General features: G+C 45.6%; 1 protein-coding gene across 2 annotated transcripts; it reads left to right on the top strand.

Annotated features, from left to right (window-relative positions):
* The first annotated feature begins 283 nt into the window (after positions 1-283).
* On the top strand, positions 284-16,201 carry CRY2 (cryptochrome circadian regulator 2). 2 transcript variants are annotated; one of them, XM_066551182.1, is made up of 10 exons: positions 284-392; positions 7,219-7,403; positions 8,706-8,794; positions 9,769-9,909; positions 10,405-10,716; positions 11,740-11,891; positions 12,019-12,221; positions 12,694-12,783; positions 13,285-13,423; positions 13,912-16,201. In XM_066551182.1, exons 2-9 carry the CDS (start codon positions 7,286-7,288, stop codon positions 13,419-13,421), a joined length of 1,242 nt encoding a protein of 413 aa, XP_066407279.1. In that variant the 5' UTR covers positions 284-392; positions 7,219-7,285; the 3' UTR covers positions 13,422-13,423; positions 13,912-16,201. The 2 variants fall into 2 exon arrangements, with proteins under 2 accessions (XP_066407279.1, XP_066407278.1); XM_066551181.1 differs by having other exon boundaries at positions 13,282-13,423.
* The last annotated feature ends 1,655 nt before the right edge of the window (positions 16,202-17,856 follow it).

Here is a 17,856-nt window from a genome sequence, read left to right as displayed (position 1 = left end):
AGAACTGAACCTCCTCTGATGTGTTTTAAACCTGACATTACAAATTTGCATAGCAGATCTGATGTTTGCTAGAGCTGATAAAATTGTTGCTTCTTTGCTTATCTCAAATTCAGATTGCTGTTCTCACAGCAACACTCTCAAAGCTTCCAGAACTTTAAATTGCTCAGGAATTCTGAAATCTTCATTTGTAACTGTGTTGGTTAGAAATAGTCTTCTGTTTGACAGCTGGGTGTATTGTTTTTCTTGCAGGAATGGGGAGTCACTCGTCTCACCTTTGAATATGACTCGGAGCCGTTTGGAAAGGAGAGGGATGCAGCTATCGTCAAACTGGCCAAGGAGGCTGGTGTGGAGGTGGTGATAGAGAACTCCCACACCCTCTATGACCTGGACAGGTATGGGCAGAGAAAGGGCAGAGGTGCGGTCAGGGCTAGGCTGGAATTGTCCTGTCTGCAAAGACTTCAGTCTGTTCCATTACACTGATCACTGTCATCCTGAGTGAGCCCGTAAGGATTACTTGGCACACTCCACTTTGATTAGAACACGTCAAAGTGCTGACAGTGACGTGAATGTACAGAAAGGTGTTGCCTCAAGCTTATTAAACTTTGTACTTGAGTGGCATTTAATTTGCTCAGCTGTGTCCTGTTGGTTGCTCCCCTTGAGCATGTCCTCAATGTATGGATTGCTTTTTTTTTTTTGCTTCATTGTAATAAAGGTAGTTGAGCTGTTGTCTCAAACAGGTTATGAAAGCAGGGCTTTTAACTGATGGATGTGTCAGGACAGCTGGAAGAAGTAAAACAAGGTAGATTGGAACAAACTTTCCTTTTTCTAAAACCTGAATGCTTTGTCTTTGTTTTGTGTTTGCTATGTTTGTTTTGATGTTGAGTTTTTATATATTTACTTATATGTATAATCCCGCTATATACATGTGATTTTAAATGGTGGTGACAGTCTTTCAGCTAAGACTCTAAGGTATGCTTGACTTCAAAGTCAGTACTGTGTTTTAGAACTATTCTTACAGGTTGCTTGCTTTTTTTTTCTTTCTCCCTTTTTTTTCCCTTTTCTTTCTGATGTGACTTGTGCCAGTAATGCTGAATGTAGATTTTCTCCCATAAATCTTTAACATCCATCATTTCCTACGGGAAGGAGCTTTGAGATTAGCACATACTGTGTGGAAATGTTTGTCCCTGGAGTGAGAAGGATTCTTGAACCTGTCTTGTGAGCAGGTGCTGTTTTCTAATTCTGCATTAGAATACCATGTTTATTACCAAAGTTCATTACATTCTCACCCCTCCAATGTCAACAGCCATCACATTCTTCTTCATGTCACCTATGTCTTTTCCAAAGTGGAGTTTCAGGTGGAATCTGTTCTAAATCTCTTGTTTTATCACCTTTCTTTATACTTCCAGGTATTTCTAGAGGTGGAGAGCAGTGGTGAAAATGACAAGAAGTGCGCAAAATGTAGAAGCAACATAGATTTTTAGAGTGCTATAATGTGTCCCGTCTTTTCCTAACAGTAACATTATTTCTGATTTTTCTGAGTGCTGCTAAACATTAAACTGATGTCTCAGGGCTTCCTTCCAGAATGGTCATAGCTATTTGAGAGGCTGCTACTGTGTAAATAAGTTTAGGATTACATATGGAGAAACAACATGACCAACACTGCAATTTCATCTGATATTTTTGGCAGTTGGTTATGTGGTATATAGGGAAATTGTTAAGTTGCCTTTTATCTTTAGCTATCCCAGATGCTTATTGCGTCAGTAATCTTTATCATCATGCTCTTTTTTGTCCCTTCCCAGATATTTTTGTAAAAAATATTGAGCAGCACAAGCCCTAGTTCAGCTCTGTGTAGGATTTCTCTTCCTGTTGGAAAAATAGATTCCTTCTCTAATTCTGTAAACGAAAGAATTTTCTGTCTGCATGGACCTTTTCCTTTATTGCAAATTATTGTGGTTTCTTCAAATTTTTTCATTGAGGGATCTCAATGAAATTTCTCAAAATTCACAGAGGATATATTGACTCCTTTGCCCCAGGCTCAAATGTCTCTAATAGATTTTCAGGCACAACTTCCCTTTTACCAAGGCCAAATTAACCCTCCAACATATTGCATACATCCATGCATTCACTGTTTCCATTAGTGTTTTATACCCATCTGCCTAATGTTCACATCAGTCTATTCATTTGTCCCTCTGATGCCCCTGAAATGCTTTTAAAATCAGGAGTGGTATTTACTTTCTTTTTTCCCCCACAGTATTTGGACAGTTACAATTTCTGGGTGAATATTTGGTGGCCCTGGCAAGCTTTTAAAGCATAGCATTGTTTTGTGCACTTTTTTCCACCAGGCACTTTTTCCTGGTCTCCCAATCTGTCACAGCACCTGATAACATTTTCTTTAAAAAAAACCAAGAGTCATAACCTCCCTAGATACCTCCATAGTGAATACACCTGCAGAAATATATGCAGGGGTTTTCTTGTGCTCTTACAGTCTCTCTTTAATGAGTTTATCACCTCTTGGGCCTGTAAATATCTTGGAGTATCTGTAAATGGGATGGTCTTGGTTAGATTTTTTTTTTTTTTACTACTTATGCTTTTTTTAAAAAGTTTCTCAAACTTTGATTTTGATTAGGAGATGCAAGAAGGCTGTGGTTTTTAGTTTAACCCACCAAAGTTTGGTGGGTTTCTGTTTTTGTCTTCATTTTTCCAAAAGATTCTGCCTCTCTTAGCTGATGCTATTCTTTAATTGTTTTGACTCTTGTGATCTTTCTGAAATAGCTTTTCACATCTGTATGATATTGTTGCTCCTGGGCTCCTGGAAGGGTGTTAAATTGATGCATGCTAAAGTCACAGAGCAGGCAAGTGATAACTAACATTTTCAGCTATACCTTAGCACTGTCTAAGACTAAGTAATGAATTAACACTTCTTGTGGGTTCTTGATTTCTTGTTTCATGAAGCAGTCGTTTATGGCAACTTGAAAACTGGGTTTTGGCAGGTGATGGGGTGTGATAGATGCCCAGTCTGTGTGGATGTGCTTGAGGTGTCCAGTTACTCTGACATTTCTTGGTTCTTGGCATCTCTGAGATTTCTCAGCAGGTGGTAATACAGTTTGTGATACTGTATTTCTCCTGGAAGTCTCAGACTATCTCTCCTTCCAGCTTCTAACTCTTGGTATGTATTGTCCCTCTGCTCACCCTAATGTTTTTCCTGCATAATTAGCAGGTGGTAGTAATACCTGGTAGTGGCATCCTACTTCTCATCTTTCTTTAATCAGGTTTCTGACAAGATTGTCAGCCCAGTTTCAAACAATTTAGACTAATCTTTCACTCCTACATAAATGAATCCAGCACTTCTCTTGTCCCCTGCAGTGTGTTCCTGGTACCACCTTCACCAGCTTCTTCTAAACATTTGCCAAGAGCCTGTTCAGTTAACTTGTGAATTTGACCAGTTTTACCCAGTAGGAAAATTACAGTTTACCCCTTGTTGGCACTGCCAGCATACATGTGTGATTATCAGAGCATCTTTCACCTCCTCTTTCCCAAAACAAGGAGAGGGGTGTAGGAAATGAACATCAGTGCTGGTAAATACTCCTAAGAAAATCTGGGAAATCCCAATTAAGCTGAGCAATGTTCAGATTGTAGAAGTCAGACAGAAAAGATAATTTCTTGGGTATCAGCTTAGCCTGTTCATAAGCCTTTACTTGACAGTTATTCTGTCTGACAACTTCCAGGTGACAGGTTGCTTTGTGTCTTCCCTGGATCTGCCCATTTTCTCCTCCTTAGGATCGAAATCCTTTGTAGTGTGTTTACTTGTGGTCAGCACTGTGGGTTCTGTAATCCCAGGCAGGCTGGGTTGTTCAGCAGGAGTGGTGTAGGTCAGAAAAGAACGCTGTGATCTTGTGTGCTTGTAGCATACATCAGGATCACCTTTTCCTCAAATGCCCGAGGCTAAGGCTGAAATGACTGTAGAATGTGTTCTCATAGGAGCACGTGCTAACTTAAATGAACCGAGCCTGGGGAGCTGTGCGTGCCTTGGTGCTTCTGCAGTTCAGTACACTGTGCCAAAAAGGTGGGTTATTTCTAAGAAGGTTTACTCAAACTTCTGCTTGCCACATCTTGTTATCCTCTCCTGTCTTGCATGGTGCTCTGGTGTCAGGTGTTTTCCCCCACTGCCGATACCGAGCCTGTCATCAAGTCACTTCTTCATCTCTCATCTTCTCAGTATGTGTTTCTGCGGAAGTTGAACTGCTTGTTCTTTGTTCAGCATCTGTTGGATGGACAGATGAGTTGCTTATCTCTCCATCTCCTCTCTGAATCTGTAGAAATACCCTTTGTTCTACTAGACAGAACCCTCCATGAGCTCTCTGGAGCGGGGATTTGGATCAGAGCAATTGCATAAGCTGGCAAGGCTAACAACACAGTCCGCGTGAATTGGTACTGGGCTGCCTTGGGCAGCCTGCATGCCGAGTGCTGGCAGCCAGCTCTTCCTCCCGCAAGGAAGCAGGGGAGCACATTCAGTCCCTTGCCAGAACCCAGCCTTGTCATTTGATAGCGAGCTGAGGTGTCAGGTGTTTGAGGCCAGCAGCTTTCCTGAGCCCATTAGCCATCCTGCAGGGGCACTGCTGTGGAGATGATTCAGAAGCTGACACCTGTGAGGACATGAATTTGAGTCTGCAGACACTCTGCTGTCACAGGTGACTGACTGTAGGATACCTTATAATCATAGCAGTGCTGGAATTGTTTGGTCAGGTTTGGGTTGCCTGCTTTCCTGAGGTGAAGTGTGACTGATGGTCAAACAGACCTTCATAACTTCTGGCATCAAGGTACTACTGTCAGATAGTGCTGGGCAGCAGCATATTGCTAGTTTGGTAGCACAGCCAGTTTTGGGTGTGCTCACTAACTAAGGTAAGGTTCTGTGTGATGAATACAGTGATTCTCTGTTCCACTTCAGGAAAGCTAGAATAGCTGCTGCATGTGGCAAATTGGGCTATGGGAAATGGGTGAACTGGGAGTATTAAATCCTGGGGAGGGGCCTCCCATTTTGTCATTGAAAGTCATGTGAAAGTGTATGGCCTGGATTAGAAGGTCAGTATGAGGAAGGAAAAGACCCCTGCTTGGGGAGCTTCCTGTACAATTTTTTGTACAGAAGGCCTGAACAGTACTACAATACCCAGTAAGTGTAGTATAATACCCCATATTGTGCAATATCCAGTATTCAATACTTCTTTTCCTCGCAGTATTGTGTAAGGTCCAGATTTAGTGCATAATGCCAGTGTCAGGTGCTGTGAAATGTGCAACTTGTCCTAGTCCTGTCTTAAAATATTTGTGTCCCCGATCCAATAAGTCTTCAGGAATTCAGGAGTGGTAGTAGGTAACTTCACTCATATTCACATCCTTGAGGATTTCAAGCACAGACACTAGCATCCATCTGCTAGTCACAGTGATTTGCTCCAAGTAGCCAGCTGTCCACAGAAGTTTTAGCTGTGGATCTTGTACAATGGTGTGGATCTCGGACTCAACTGCAGCTTTAGCAGGACTGAAAAAAGAGGCAGTGTGGAAGAAGTAGCTTCCCTGCCCCCGTCACAAGCACCCCAGGGCAAACACGGTGCAGCTTTGTCACATTTTCTCTTCCAAGCTCTGAATTCCTATGGAAACAAGTAAGCCTCTCTAGAGTGCTGTAACTGGAAATGCCTCACTTCTCATCCAGTGGAAACACTGATTTTTCTGGGAATCTTTGGCTGGTCTTGTTTGGGGACTCACAAAGCAGTCACAGAGAAGAGTGTGGTGGGTGATGAGTTCTGTCATTTCTTGCCATCTCTGGGGTGGAACGTGGAGACAGCAAAAAAGTGCACGCAGGAAAGCAGAGGAGATGCACTCTGGTGGTGATGCAGGACAGAACGTGTTGGCTGTAAGGCAAATGCAAATATATCTGTCTCTGTGGCTTTGTCTATGTCAGAGTGCTGTGCACATCCCGATGGCCTCCCCTCCCTCCTTGCCCTGTTCGTTAATGTCTTTATCTCCCAGTGTTTACAACTTAAAAGCAGAAAACAGGGAGGAAACTGCAGGAGGCTTCATTTTTACTTTGTTCAGCCGTGCTGCCCGTGGGGAAGGCTCCGCTTCCCTCGGCCGGCTGTGCGGGAGGGCTGGCTCCGGGCCGGTGCCGGGGAGCCGGGTCACCGCGGCGCACACGTGCGGGAGGGAGCCCCGGCCCCGGCGTGTCGCTCCGCCCCGCCACACGTGCGGCCCCGGGGGAAGGGGCGGCACATGGCGCCGCCGGAACACTCGGCTCTAAGCCCGGCCCCTTGCATAAGCTGTTGATTGTAATGGGTGGGGAAGGCTGCTGTGCTGCGGCTTCTGTGTGAGCCGTGGGGTTGCCTGCCTCCGCTTTACGTAATGCTGGCGATCCCTGTGCTGTCGGCTTTGCTGTTAACTCCTTCCACTCCTACAGGAGAGGGGTTAAAAATGGCATCTTTCAGCCTGGGGAAGTTTACCGTGCCCAGGGGGCTTCTCAAAGTTCTCTGTCCCAGGAAAAATAAGACTGCATGGCCCCAGCAGGCTGTGGATGCTTGATGAAGTAGAGGAATGGAGAACTTTGACTGTCTTTTTCCATAGTGTGATCTGACACAGGTCAATACCATGAGACAGGGCTGCTCGTGACCTTATGGCATGAAGGGAGGATAATGATCTCTCTAATCACAGGGAGAGAGGAATGATGCAAACTGGGATTTGTCTCATCCAAGATAGGTGGAGGAGGGATCACTAACAGGCTGAGTCTTGTGTGTCAGAAAAGAAGGAAGTACGGTCAGAATCAGATTAGGATATCACAAGGTGTCAGGGGACCCGGATGCAAGTCTAGGGTTTGCCACCTTGAGGAGACAGGCAGTAATCAGGTAGAGGTTTCATACAGGGGTCTGATGAGCTCCAGGAGAGAGATAGGATGCTCAGCTTGATTCAGCTAGAGCTGTTTTGAGGGTTTTTTTTTCCCTGTGGAGATGTGGAAATATATGATATTTTGTCTTCTGATGTATTTTAGAATTTTGTTTGGCTGATTTTAATATCCCTTTGAGGGATGCATCAAGTGAAACATAGGTCTATAAGGATTTCAGTAATCAGAGTGAAAGGCTATCCTGAACAGAGATAGCAGGGTCCAGTCTGGATGTCATTTCCTTGTGTTGTCTGTGGTAGTGAGGCTGTGTTGTTTCATCTTGTTTATTTTATCTCCAGAATAATTGAGCTGAATGGCCACAAGCCACCCCTCACCTACAAGCGCTTCCAGGCCATCATTAGCCGTATGGAGCTCCCCAAGAAGCCAGTGAGCACTGTAATAAGTCAGCAGATGGAAACATGTAAAGTGGACATCCAGGAAAACCATGATGATGTCTATGGGGTCCCATCCCTGGAAGAGCTGGGTATGTGTCAAGAGAGAAGGCAAGGACTACTGCTAGCTGAAACGGGATCTAATGGAACTGTTTGCAGTGGCTGGCACATGTTCTCACCTGACATGGGCTGCCTCTAGCCATAGCATGGCCTAATTCTTTCAGCAAGTGCCGGACCTTGTGATAACACACTGGCATCTCTTGCACTGCTGCTGATGCCCAGCATCCCCTTTAGCACTGCTCTGAAGGGCTCTGCATCTGTCATTGTGCTCTCTGCTATACTGAGCATGTAACCACTGTACTAGGATCTCATGTCCTCACCAGCTGCTTTCCTCCTACTGCAATCTCAGGCATGTTGTGTAACAGACCTGAGGAGGTAAACTAACTGTGTACCAGGTTTAGATAATTTCATTCCGGTATTGCCAAGCGGCACCAATTTGTGAACTTAGCAAGACAAAAGATATTACAAAAATTCCTTCCACTCATCCTGCTGTGCCTTACAGTCCTGTAAGACTTGAAGAAGGAGAATGAATAGCTGAGGCATGAGGAATGCAAAACCTACATCAGGGAAGTGAATCTAAATGCAAGGGAAGAAAGGACTAATGCAGAATACTGTCTGTGTGTCTGTGACTGGAAGCTCCATACCAGCTTTATAGGAAGTATCTCCTGACACCTTAAGGCACAGCTTCAACAGTCATGTAAAAGCATGGGGCTTCACAACAGGGGTATCCTGAGGGCTGCAGTCCTGCATGGATCTACTTTCTTTATTGTCTGGCCAAATGTGAGACTACCTGTAACCTTACACTGCTCTGCTTGCTTCCAGGGGAGGCTCCTCTGTGTGCCCAGAGCACTGTAGGGGGACTGCATTATTGCTCCCCCCTTTGCAGTGGTTCTTTTGCACTAATCCAGAGCCTTCCCCAGCACCAGCCTCAGCAGATGAGGAGCCTCACCAGGAGCAGGTGGGCTACCTAGTGAGCTGCTGATGTCGATGGCAAGGTGTTTTGTAAGGCAGAGCTGTGAAGCAGATGTTTCATTGCCAGCTGCTCTGGCCTGTGGGTAGTGTTGACACGCCAGAGAGAATGCTGGCTGTGAGCAATGGGGAAAGTCACCATAAGGCTCCCTGTAGCATTGCAGGGAGAGGCCCTTGAAGTGCTGTATCATGAGCAGGCTCTCCCTATATCCTACATGATTTGCCTGCTGTACAAGGATTAGAGCAGCAAGTAAGCCACGTTAGGCAACTGTAGTATGTACTGTCTTGCTGTTGTTAGTGCATTACCCCATATCTATGCCCTTTGTCTGGCATAGCTTCAAATCTTATAAAGTTCTTTCTTTCAGGCTTTCCTACTGATGGTCTTGCCCCTGCAGTCTGGCAAGGAGGGGAGACAGAAGCTCTGGCACGGTTGGATAAACACTTGGAAAGAAAGGTAACCCCTTATTTAAGTGGTGTTTCTTGCAGACTGTGCCTCCAAATGAAAACTGTAGTGTTACCTATTACCCCATTCCCTGCTCTTCCTAGCAGTGGTCATAATGTTCACCTGTGGAAAGGAGTGTATGGTCCAAAAATTTAGAGCAGTATGTTATTTATGCTGCTGTTTGAAGCACATTGGACTCTTTTTTGTGCCTACTTCTCAGTTTCCTTTAGAGGAGTGCAAACTTGGAAATTCTTCTGTTAAGTTTTTCAGTCCTTGCTGCACAGTGCACACCACCTCTTGTTATCTTTACCTTGGGTATTAGTGTGAGTACATGCTTATAAAAGAATGCCTTCCCCTTGTCCATCAGCATCTTAATAGGGTGTCTCACTGGCTGGCATTCCTTGAGCCCCTTGTTGAAATAATCAGATTTTTTTCAATGGGGCTGGTGTTCTTGATTATAGTGCACAAGGCAAACAATTTCAAAGTAATGAAAGGTGACCCAGCTGCCAAAGCATGGCTCAGTTTTAACCATTTTGTACTTCTTTATTCCATCCAGTTGAGTGGCTTGATATCAGTTGTGGAAATCAAAGCATAAATACTTGTGCTGAAGAGGAGATAAATTATCAACATAATGCTCCACAAAGGGGTCTGAATCTCCCCAGTTTATTTGTTCAGTGTGTAAAATGAGATAGATGTACCTGGACATAAACAGTTGCGTTAGCTGGTATCCCTAGGAACCCTCCAGGTTGTTAGCTCCTGTATGCAAAGCAAATTAATCCTCTTGGGCAAAATAACTTTGGTTTAAATCCTGGGGCAAAGGTTTTGCATTTCTTGAATGGGGCATGGGGTTGAGCAGTGGTTGGAAGTAAATAAAAGAGACTGTGTTTTCAGATGTGAGTGTCCTCACCACCTGCACAGAGGCTTGCCTTTAGCAGTGTCCCACAAATACAAGGGGGTTTTGGCTCATTTCTCCTGAATCTGTCTAGGCATGGGTTGCAAATTACGAAAGACCACGGATGAATGCCAATTCATTGCTGGCCAGCCCCACAGGACTCAGTCCCTACCTGCGTTTTGGCTGCTTGTCCTGCCGCTTGTTTTACTATCGTCTCTGGGAGCTGTACAAGAAGGTAAGACAAAAGGTTCACCTGGAGGGCAGGTGGGGTTTGAGCATGTATAGCATGATGCTGGTTGCCAGGCAGTGTGCCAGAATTGGTGCAAAAGATCAGTTGCCTCCCTAGCATTTAATTGTTGGGCTGAGCTTGTTGCTACTACCAGTGGGGCTTTTGGGTAAGAAAGTAGTTGTCCTGTATGTACTCACGCAGGCCTTAAATCTGGTGGTACCTTGTTCTTCAGTCTGGACTTCTGTTTTATGAGCCATGTAGAGCCATTTACAGCTAGTTTTACATCATTCCAGTCACTTGTCATTGTACTGAGTGATCTCTGTCAGTGCTCTGACTTTACCATCTGGGCTTTCTGATAAGGGGGGATCCAGCACTGAGCTCCTTTATGGCAGTGGTCAGTAGCTGACTTGGGAAATGTGTGTAAGTGCATGGGTGCCTCACAGCTCAGCTTCATGAAGGCAGTCCTTCAGTGCTTGTGACAGCCATGTTCCCTCTCCACAGGTGAAGCGGAACAGCACACCCCCCCTCTCTCTGTATGGACAGCTGCTGTGGCGGGAGTTCTTCTACACAGCAGCCACCAACAACCCAAAATTTGATCGCATGGAGGGGAATCCCATCTGCATACAAATCCCCTGGGACAGGAACCCTGAAGCCTTGGCAAAGTGGGCAGAGGGCAAGACAGGCTTCCCTTGGATTGATGCGATCATGACCCAACTGAGACAAGAAGGGTGGATCCACCATCTGGCCAGACATGCAGTGGCCTGCTTCCTGACCAGGGGTGACCTCTGGATCAGCTGGGAGTCAGGAGTCAGGGTGAGTCCTGGCATTTTCAGATATTTTCAGGAGGCCATAAGGAAAACAAAGTCTCCCTGGCACTTGCTGCAAGGATGGGCACACAGGTATGGCTTTTGCTTCGTGTGTAAAAGGTGCATGGAAGAGAGGGTTTGCTAGCAGGCTCTTGGCCAGCCAACAGCCTGACTTCTTTCTGCCTTCTACTGCAAGGCTCTAACTGTGTCACAAGCCTCAAGTAACCTTAACTAAATGGGGGGGTGCTTTTAGTTTCGGGTTGTTTTTTTGTAAAAATTCTCTCAGTCCATCTGTTTTCTTTGCAAGTTTAGTGTCACTTCTTAACCTGACCTTTTTCGTCATTATAAAATCCATCACCGTGCCGGTCAGGGAGCGCTCCATGACTGTGAAATCTGAGTCTAGAGTCTCTCAAGGAAAGAGGTAAAAGACCCTCCTCTTGGGCCATCTGAAAGGACACACAGCTTGAATCTATCCAGTGTACATACTGCCCTACACAAAAAGTGGAGGCAGAGGCTTCTGGTCACAAAGCTGACAAAGAGCATAATTGAAAGTGCTGCCTAAAGTGTAGCATCTGTGCATGGATGTGAGTGAGTTACTGCTGAAACTGTTCTGCCTCTCAGTGGTAGTGTGCTCTGGGACCTTCAGAAAGGTTCTTTCTTCTTGCTTTGGCGCACGTTCTTCTGTGCAGCATCCTCTCCTTCCTGGGGCTCATGCTTTACATTAGTTATGCCTGCCAGGCTAGGATCAATACCCAAAGCTTGCTGCAACACTAGGTAGTGATTTAGTCTGTAGCTGCATGAGAGATTAGCCAGCACTTTATCAGTGTGAGCAGACCATGCCTCCATAAGTGAAAGTGTCAGGAAGTGAGATGCATTGACCAGCCAACTGACTTCAGCCAGCAGATCACCTCTGTGCTGCTGCTCTGTTCTCATAGCTCAATGCCTGCCATTTGAAATAGCATCTTGGGTCCTACTGCCACAAAGTCCTCCCCAGGGAAGGTCTCAGTGCCTTTTCCTCCAATTGCTGCAGGTGTTTGATGAGCTGTTGCTGGATGCAGATTTCAGCGTGAACGCGGGCAGCTGGATGTGGCTCTCATGCAGCGCATTCTTCCAGCAGTTCTTCCACTGTTACTGTCCTGTGGGCTTTGGGCGTCGCACAGACCCCAGTGGTGACTATGTGAAGTAAGTGATGTTGACTGGAGCTGATCTTTGTTTCTGCATCTCTAAGCTGAAGTCAATCAGTGGCTCACAGGTGCATGGCACTTTCTGTGCATTGTGTGTACTGCACTGCTTTCTACTTGTGTTGCAGGAGGTATCTGCCCAAACTAAAGGGTTTCCCTTCACGATATATCTACGAACCATGGAATGCCCCAGAGTCTGTGCAGAAGGCAGCCAAGTGCATCATTGGGGTGGACTACCCCAAACCCATGGTGAACCACGCAGAGACCAGCCGACTGAACATCGAGCGCATGAAGCAGATCTACCAGCAGCTGTCACGCTATAGGGGCCTCTGTAAGTACCAGCAATTGCAAAAGTTTGTGTCTTTAATAGGAGATAGAATGCTGGGAGAAAAGGTCATGATTTAAAATAGGTGTTACTTGCTTCTCTGGCCTGTCTTTGCAAGAGGAAGCAGTGCCTGCCAAATCTGCTCAGTTGGTTTCCAGGGAGAGCTCCATTATGTTCTCAGACAGCTAAGAGTGGAGTGCTTAGGTCTGAGAGCTGCTGATAGCGTAGCACCATCTATATTACCACCAGTGGTCCATAGTTCACTTTGTAAGAAAACCTAAGCAGTGTATTCTAAATAAATGCACAGCTGGATCACAGTGTGTGTCTGTAGTCAGCACTGGGTCAGTGCAGCTCTGAACTCCTCCTGCTTTGGGATATGGATGTGCTGGTTGGTGATCACTAAGGTATTTCTGTGAAAAGCTTCTCCCAGCCCAGGTATGTTTTGTTTCTTAACTCAGATCCTCTTGCCATTCTCTAGGTTTGCTGGCATCTGTCCCTTCTTGTGTGGAAGATCTCAGTGGCCCGGTCACAGACTCAGCTTCAGGGCAGGGCTGCAGCACCAGTACAGGTGAGTTGGACCTATTTGTGTGCTTTTGATTTGCATGTCATGTTAAAGGTTACAGGCAGGAGAGGATCCTTTTCTAATAAGAAGAGGCTACGTAGCTAGTAAAACATTCACATTCCTTTACACTTTTTTCAAAAGTCCCCAGTGAGCCTTCATGTCTAAAATGGCTGAAGAATAAGAGTTCATTAATGTGAATCTTTTATTGCCTGTATGGGATCATATGCAGCCACTTAAAGGAGAAGTGCAGATCGCTGTAGGGTTAATCAGGTATAATTAAGCTGTCCTCTGTCAAAGGAGGATACTCTTGTGTTTGGGGTGACTTAATTCTGCTTTTAATGAAGATTTTTTGGTAAATGTTTTCAGGGAAACTGTGACCAAATGGCTCTGTGCTTGTGCAGTCTTCTTTCTCCCAGCTCTGTGGCAGGTTAGGCATGGGTGTACTTGTGAGGCCATCTAAACACAGGGAAACCATTGCAGTGATGACTCTTCTTCCTTCTACAGCAGTGAGGCTGTCTCAAGCAGACCAGGCTTCTCCAAAACGCAAACACGAAGGAGCGGAAGAGCCATGCCCTGAAGAACTGTACAAACGAGCCAAAGTGACAGATCTCCCCACTTCAGAGATCTCTGGAAAGAGTTTGTGATTGTGAGTACTTCCTAGTGTGATCTGGCTTAAACTACCTTGTTCTGGAAGCTAATAAGGCTCCATTTTTACTCCCACTATTTTAATGAACGAAATGGACTTCCTTGCGGAGGGATGTGTAAGGCTCCTAAGTGTAATTCCACAGCCCATAAATATGGCACTGGTCTGCCTGCAGGTTGTTTGGACTTTGTGTGACACGCTGTTAGCTCCGTTGTCCGGTGGAGAGCAGTGCCCTGTGCTGGAGCTGTCACAAAGCACAGTTGTTGGTGCATTTGCTCTTGTGAGGTTGCTTCTCCTTCCACAGAGTGGGCTCACAGCCGGGTTCTCCCATCTGGTGAGGGGATGGGCTAGAGCAGGAGATCAAGCAGGTCCAGTCATCTGCCTGCAATGCTCCAGATCCCTGGAGGCAAGGAGCTGGTCACATGTTCTGCCAGCTTTTCAGTATGACAAGGGAGGTCAAGACAAATTGTCTCTTTTACTGTCTCCTACAGCCAGCGACAAGCACCTTGCAAGTGAAGAGAGAGAGCGCTGAAGAGGTGACCAGAAGAGTAGGAGCTGCTGTCAACAGAGGGACTGGAACTTGCCATCTGCAACAGGAAATCCAGGGTCTCGTATAGCTGTGTAATTCCAATAGCTGCCACAGAAGGGTGCTGCATTACTTGTGCTTGGGAATATTTGGCTTTCTGGTCTCCAGGGAGCCAAATACATCTCTTCTCAGCCATGCCCAAAATCTGCCCACACTTAACAGGGCAGGAACATTCAGTCAACTTGCTCACTCCCAGGTGTATCTTTCTTTTCTGACAATGGCTCAGTGTGTATGAGTTGATGCATTGATGTAGGAATCAGCATCTGCACATCTCAGAAATAGCGAGCATCCTTTCTCAGCAATAGTACTTGGTAGTGATGTATGCTGATTAATTCAAATTATAGTAGGAGTTAAGAAGGAAGCTGCTACAATGTCAAAAATAGAGTATCTATCCTACAAGAGAACAGGGAAAACCCAGTATTTCTTTCATTAGGCTGACAAGGAAGGAGATGCTTTCTGAGTAAATCAAGGTAATGCTATGTGGGATGGAAACAAAATGAAGGTCAACTGTAGCACAAGAACAGATACACTTGAAAGACACTTAAAACTTTCCTTGCAAAAGAACATTGCCACTGCAAGGTGAGTCATAGTGCTATTGCCTGGAATGGGCCACTTCAGAGCTGTTTGACATCTGGGGAAGAGGAGCTCTCTACAACTCCCTGTAAGGAGATTGTAGCCAGGTGGGGGTTGGTCTCTTCTCCCAGGCAACTAGAGACAGGACAAGAAGACAAAGTTTTAAGCTGCACTGTGGGAAGTTAAGACTGAACATAAAGAAAAAGTTCTTCACAGAAAGTATAGTTGGGCATTGGAATGGGCTGCCCAGAGAGGTGGTGGAGTCATCATCCCAGCGGTGTTTAAGAAAAGATTGGATGTGGCACTCAGTGACCTGGTCTAGTTGACATACTGATGTTAGGTCATATAGGTTGATCTCAATGGTCTTTTCCAACCTAGTTGATTCTGTGACTCTAAGGAAGAATTCTTCAGAGAATAAGATCATGCCTTGATGTGAGCGAAGCACTATCTCAGAATAGATCTGATCCAAGTAATAAGGAAGCTACACCTGGGCCGAGCACTCCTACCGCATTTCCTTCCCTGATTGAGAGCTCTCAAATGGAGCCTGCGTCTGGTGTGTAGCCTGTGCAGTGCCTCATACTGACAGAGGATGTATTACACATCAGCTCCTTGAAGTGAGTCTTCCTCAAGTTCAGAGTCCAGTGTCCATTCTGTTTGCTCTCTTCTGTATTGGCATCTGTGTTTTGAATTTCCATACAGTGAACTCCTGTGCCTGCCCACTGCTCCTCCTTGCCACTTGCATTCACGCTGGTGCTTTGTAGCCTAGCAAGGTGATTGTGTAGCTTTCCTGGCTCTTAACCATACACTCCTTGCTGGGTCCTGTTACTTGTCAGGTCAGCACAGTGCTGGCAGAGCGCCTCTGCCTGCACCAAAGAGTGCAAGGGAGGGTGCTACTGCAGGAGATTCTCTCTCGAGGTTGCTTCCAAGAGGAATTAGATGGAGTAGCTCGTCCCATGCAATGGGCTGCTGTTGGCACTGTTTTCATTTGCTGTCCAAAACCTTTCATCCCTGCCTGACACAGATAGTGTGGGGCTATATGTGAGCTTATGGAACTAACTGCTTGGGGAGTACAGGAGTTCTCTCCCACTGGGATAATCAGATTCAGTTTTGGAGCCTGTGTTTGAACCCAGAGCAACAGGGCTGTGAATAGAAACTGAGTCAAATGTACCTGAGAAACCTGAAGTGGTTGAATTGAGTCTGTGAATAAATTTAATGAATAGCTGAATAACCTTTCCTTCCTATTCCCTGGGGCTTTGATCTTATGTTCTTTTTCCACAGAGAATCCACTGGGCAGACTGAACAAGTAAACAAAGAGTCACTTTTCCTAACCTTATTTTATTCTAAACTACTATTCATAGTCTGCCTGGTGGATAACCCAGTCATCAACAGGTCTTGTCCCCTTCAGTCTGACCCAGCTGTTACTCCCATTGTCTTGGGGGCAGAAAGGGATAAAGAAAAAGAGATACTCCCCTACCCCCCTCTTCTGCTACAGAGAGAAGAAAGGGGAAAGACATGCACTTTGTACACATAGGTTACAGAAATTGTGACTTCTGTCATTTGGAGAGTTTCATGCTTAGGAAATGGTCTGTAAATAAAACTTTTTGTAAGTGTCTTTAACCCTCTTTTTGATGTCATCTGATTATTTCACTTGGTAAATGGAATTTTTGGGATTGGATCTGTGGGGGTAAAGAGTCAAAGGGAGGGTAGGCTGCATCTCCTAAGTGATCTAGAAGGAGATCTTTGTGGAGGCAAAGATCTTTGTGGAGACGAGGGAGATCACATTTCCAAGGTTTCTGTCAGTACCTGGGATATGGATGGTGGTATTTGGAAGAGCTGCAGCTCAGGTAGTAGCACTGGGAATGATACACACACATCAGGCCAACCAAAGAAAGATAAGGGAAAAGCTCCCTTCAAGAAACCTTGTAAGTAGGCTGGGATTCACCCACTCTGGCATCTTTTCCCAACTGAAATGATAAACGTGGGTAAAACTGTGTGACAAGTAGGGAATGACTGTTCATTGTTTTCATTAATATTTAGAATTGGGCATGCTTGGTTAAAGTACAAGATGGCAGGTTGAACAAGTCTATGCCTTGCTTAGCTTTGTGACAAGTTCTTCCTCAGTTATGGGTGCTAACTGTTTGAGTTCAAAACGATTTGGCCAGTTTATGGGGAAAGAAGCAGTCATCAGTAACCATTAGTAAAGATACCATCTTTGTTTCATAAGCAGCAGAGGACTGCTGGAGGCTGTTGTGAAGAAAGTAGCATGAAATGGATGCCAGTTTGGGCGTTTCTGTTTCCTGTGTTCTGTGTCAGGGGAAGCTGGCAATACCTGACACAGGCACCCCCAACATGGGCACAGTGTGAGCTCTTGGCTCAGGCAGAGGGAGCAGTGGCTTTGGGCTGCTCACCAGGATGGCCTGAAGGCTTCTTTCAACTGAGGGTAGACATTGGGGCAGAAAGTCCTACAGAGCTGTGAACAATTGTTCAACTAGGGTCCCCTGTCAGTGGTGGACCTTTGGCTAATGACTTCCAAGCTAAGTCACGAGCTTGTATTAAATACACTAGACTTAGCAATCAAATAACTAGCAAGGACACAGAGTCAAGTTCTTGTGCATCCTGCCCTCCTCCTTGGTGTTCCTGTGTAGACCCACTTAGTGGAACCTCTAACCTAGCAGAGTTCCATGAGGTACAGTACTTTTGCTAGTAACCAGCAGGACTTAGGAAGTGCATGAAGCCATGCAGTTCCTTGTCGAGGTTCAGCAGTGGGGCTGATCTGGGACAGGAGTGCCTCAGCTCATGGTATTGCTGAATTGTTCTCTTGTTTCTGGCAAGGACCTTCTGGTCTTGAAAAAATAAAACTTCAGTGCTTGGGGTGGCTCACACATGGCTAAAACCTTTTGAAAACAGCAGCCTGTGCCTTAGAAGATGACAAGCCAGAATGACAGTAAATTCGGTCTAGCTTTTTCTAGCCTGAGTGGAATAATGTAAATTAAAGCTGGAGAGATTGGGTTTGAGCCTCTTCCTTCTCTGTGCTGGCCAGGATATCTGTTTTACCTGTCACAGGAATGATAGTGATGTGGCTCAGGATTGGAAATGGCTAACCTTGCATTTTTAGCAGAACTGCCTGCTCCATGTGCTGGTGCTTGAGAAAATTCCCTTCCTCCATGTCTCTTCTGTCTGCAAAAGGAAGGAGCCGGAGTGACTTCAAGAGAAGGTGGCTGATAGGTCTGAAAATAGAAAACACACCTGGATATGAAGAAATGGAGCTGGAAATGTG

This window comes from Molothrus aeneus, chromosome 6, assembly GCF_037042795.1.
Source record: "Molothrus aeneus isolate 106 chromosome 6, BPBGC_Maene_1.0, whole genome shotgun sequence".
NCBI lineage: Eukaryota > Metazoa > Chordata > Aves > Passeriformes > Icteridae > Molothrus > Molothrus aeneus.
This window is presented reverse-complemented; position numbering and strand designations above follow the sequence as displayed.

Coding starts and splice junctions, on each gene's coding strand:
- CRY2 (XM_066551181.1), top strand. CDS start 7,286: ATGGAGCTCCCCAAGAAGCCAGTGAGCACTGTAATAAGTCAGCAGATG. Junction 9,910..10,404: donor TCTGGGAGCTGTACAAGAAG/GTAAGACAAAAG, acceptor CCCTCTCCACAG/GTGAAGCGGAACAGCACACC. Junction 12,784..13,281: donor GGGCTGCAGCACCAGTACAG/GTGAGTTGGACC, acceptor TTCCTTCTACAG/CAGTGAGGCTGTCTCAAGCA.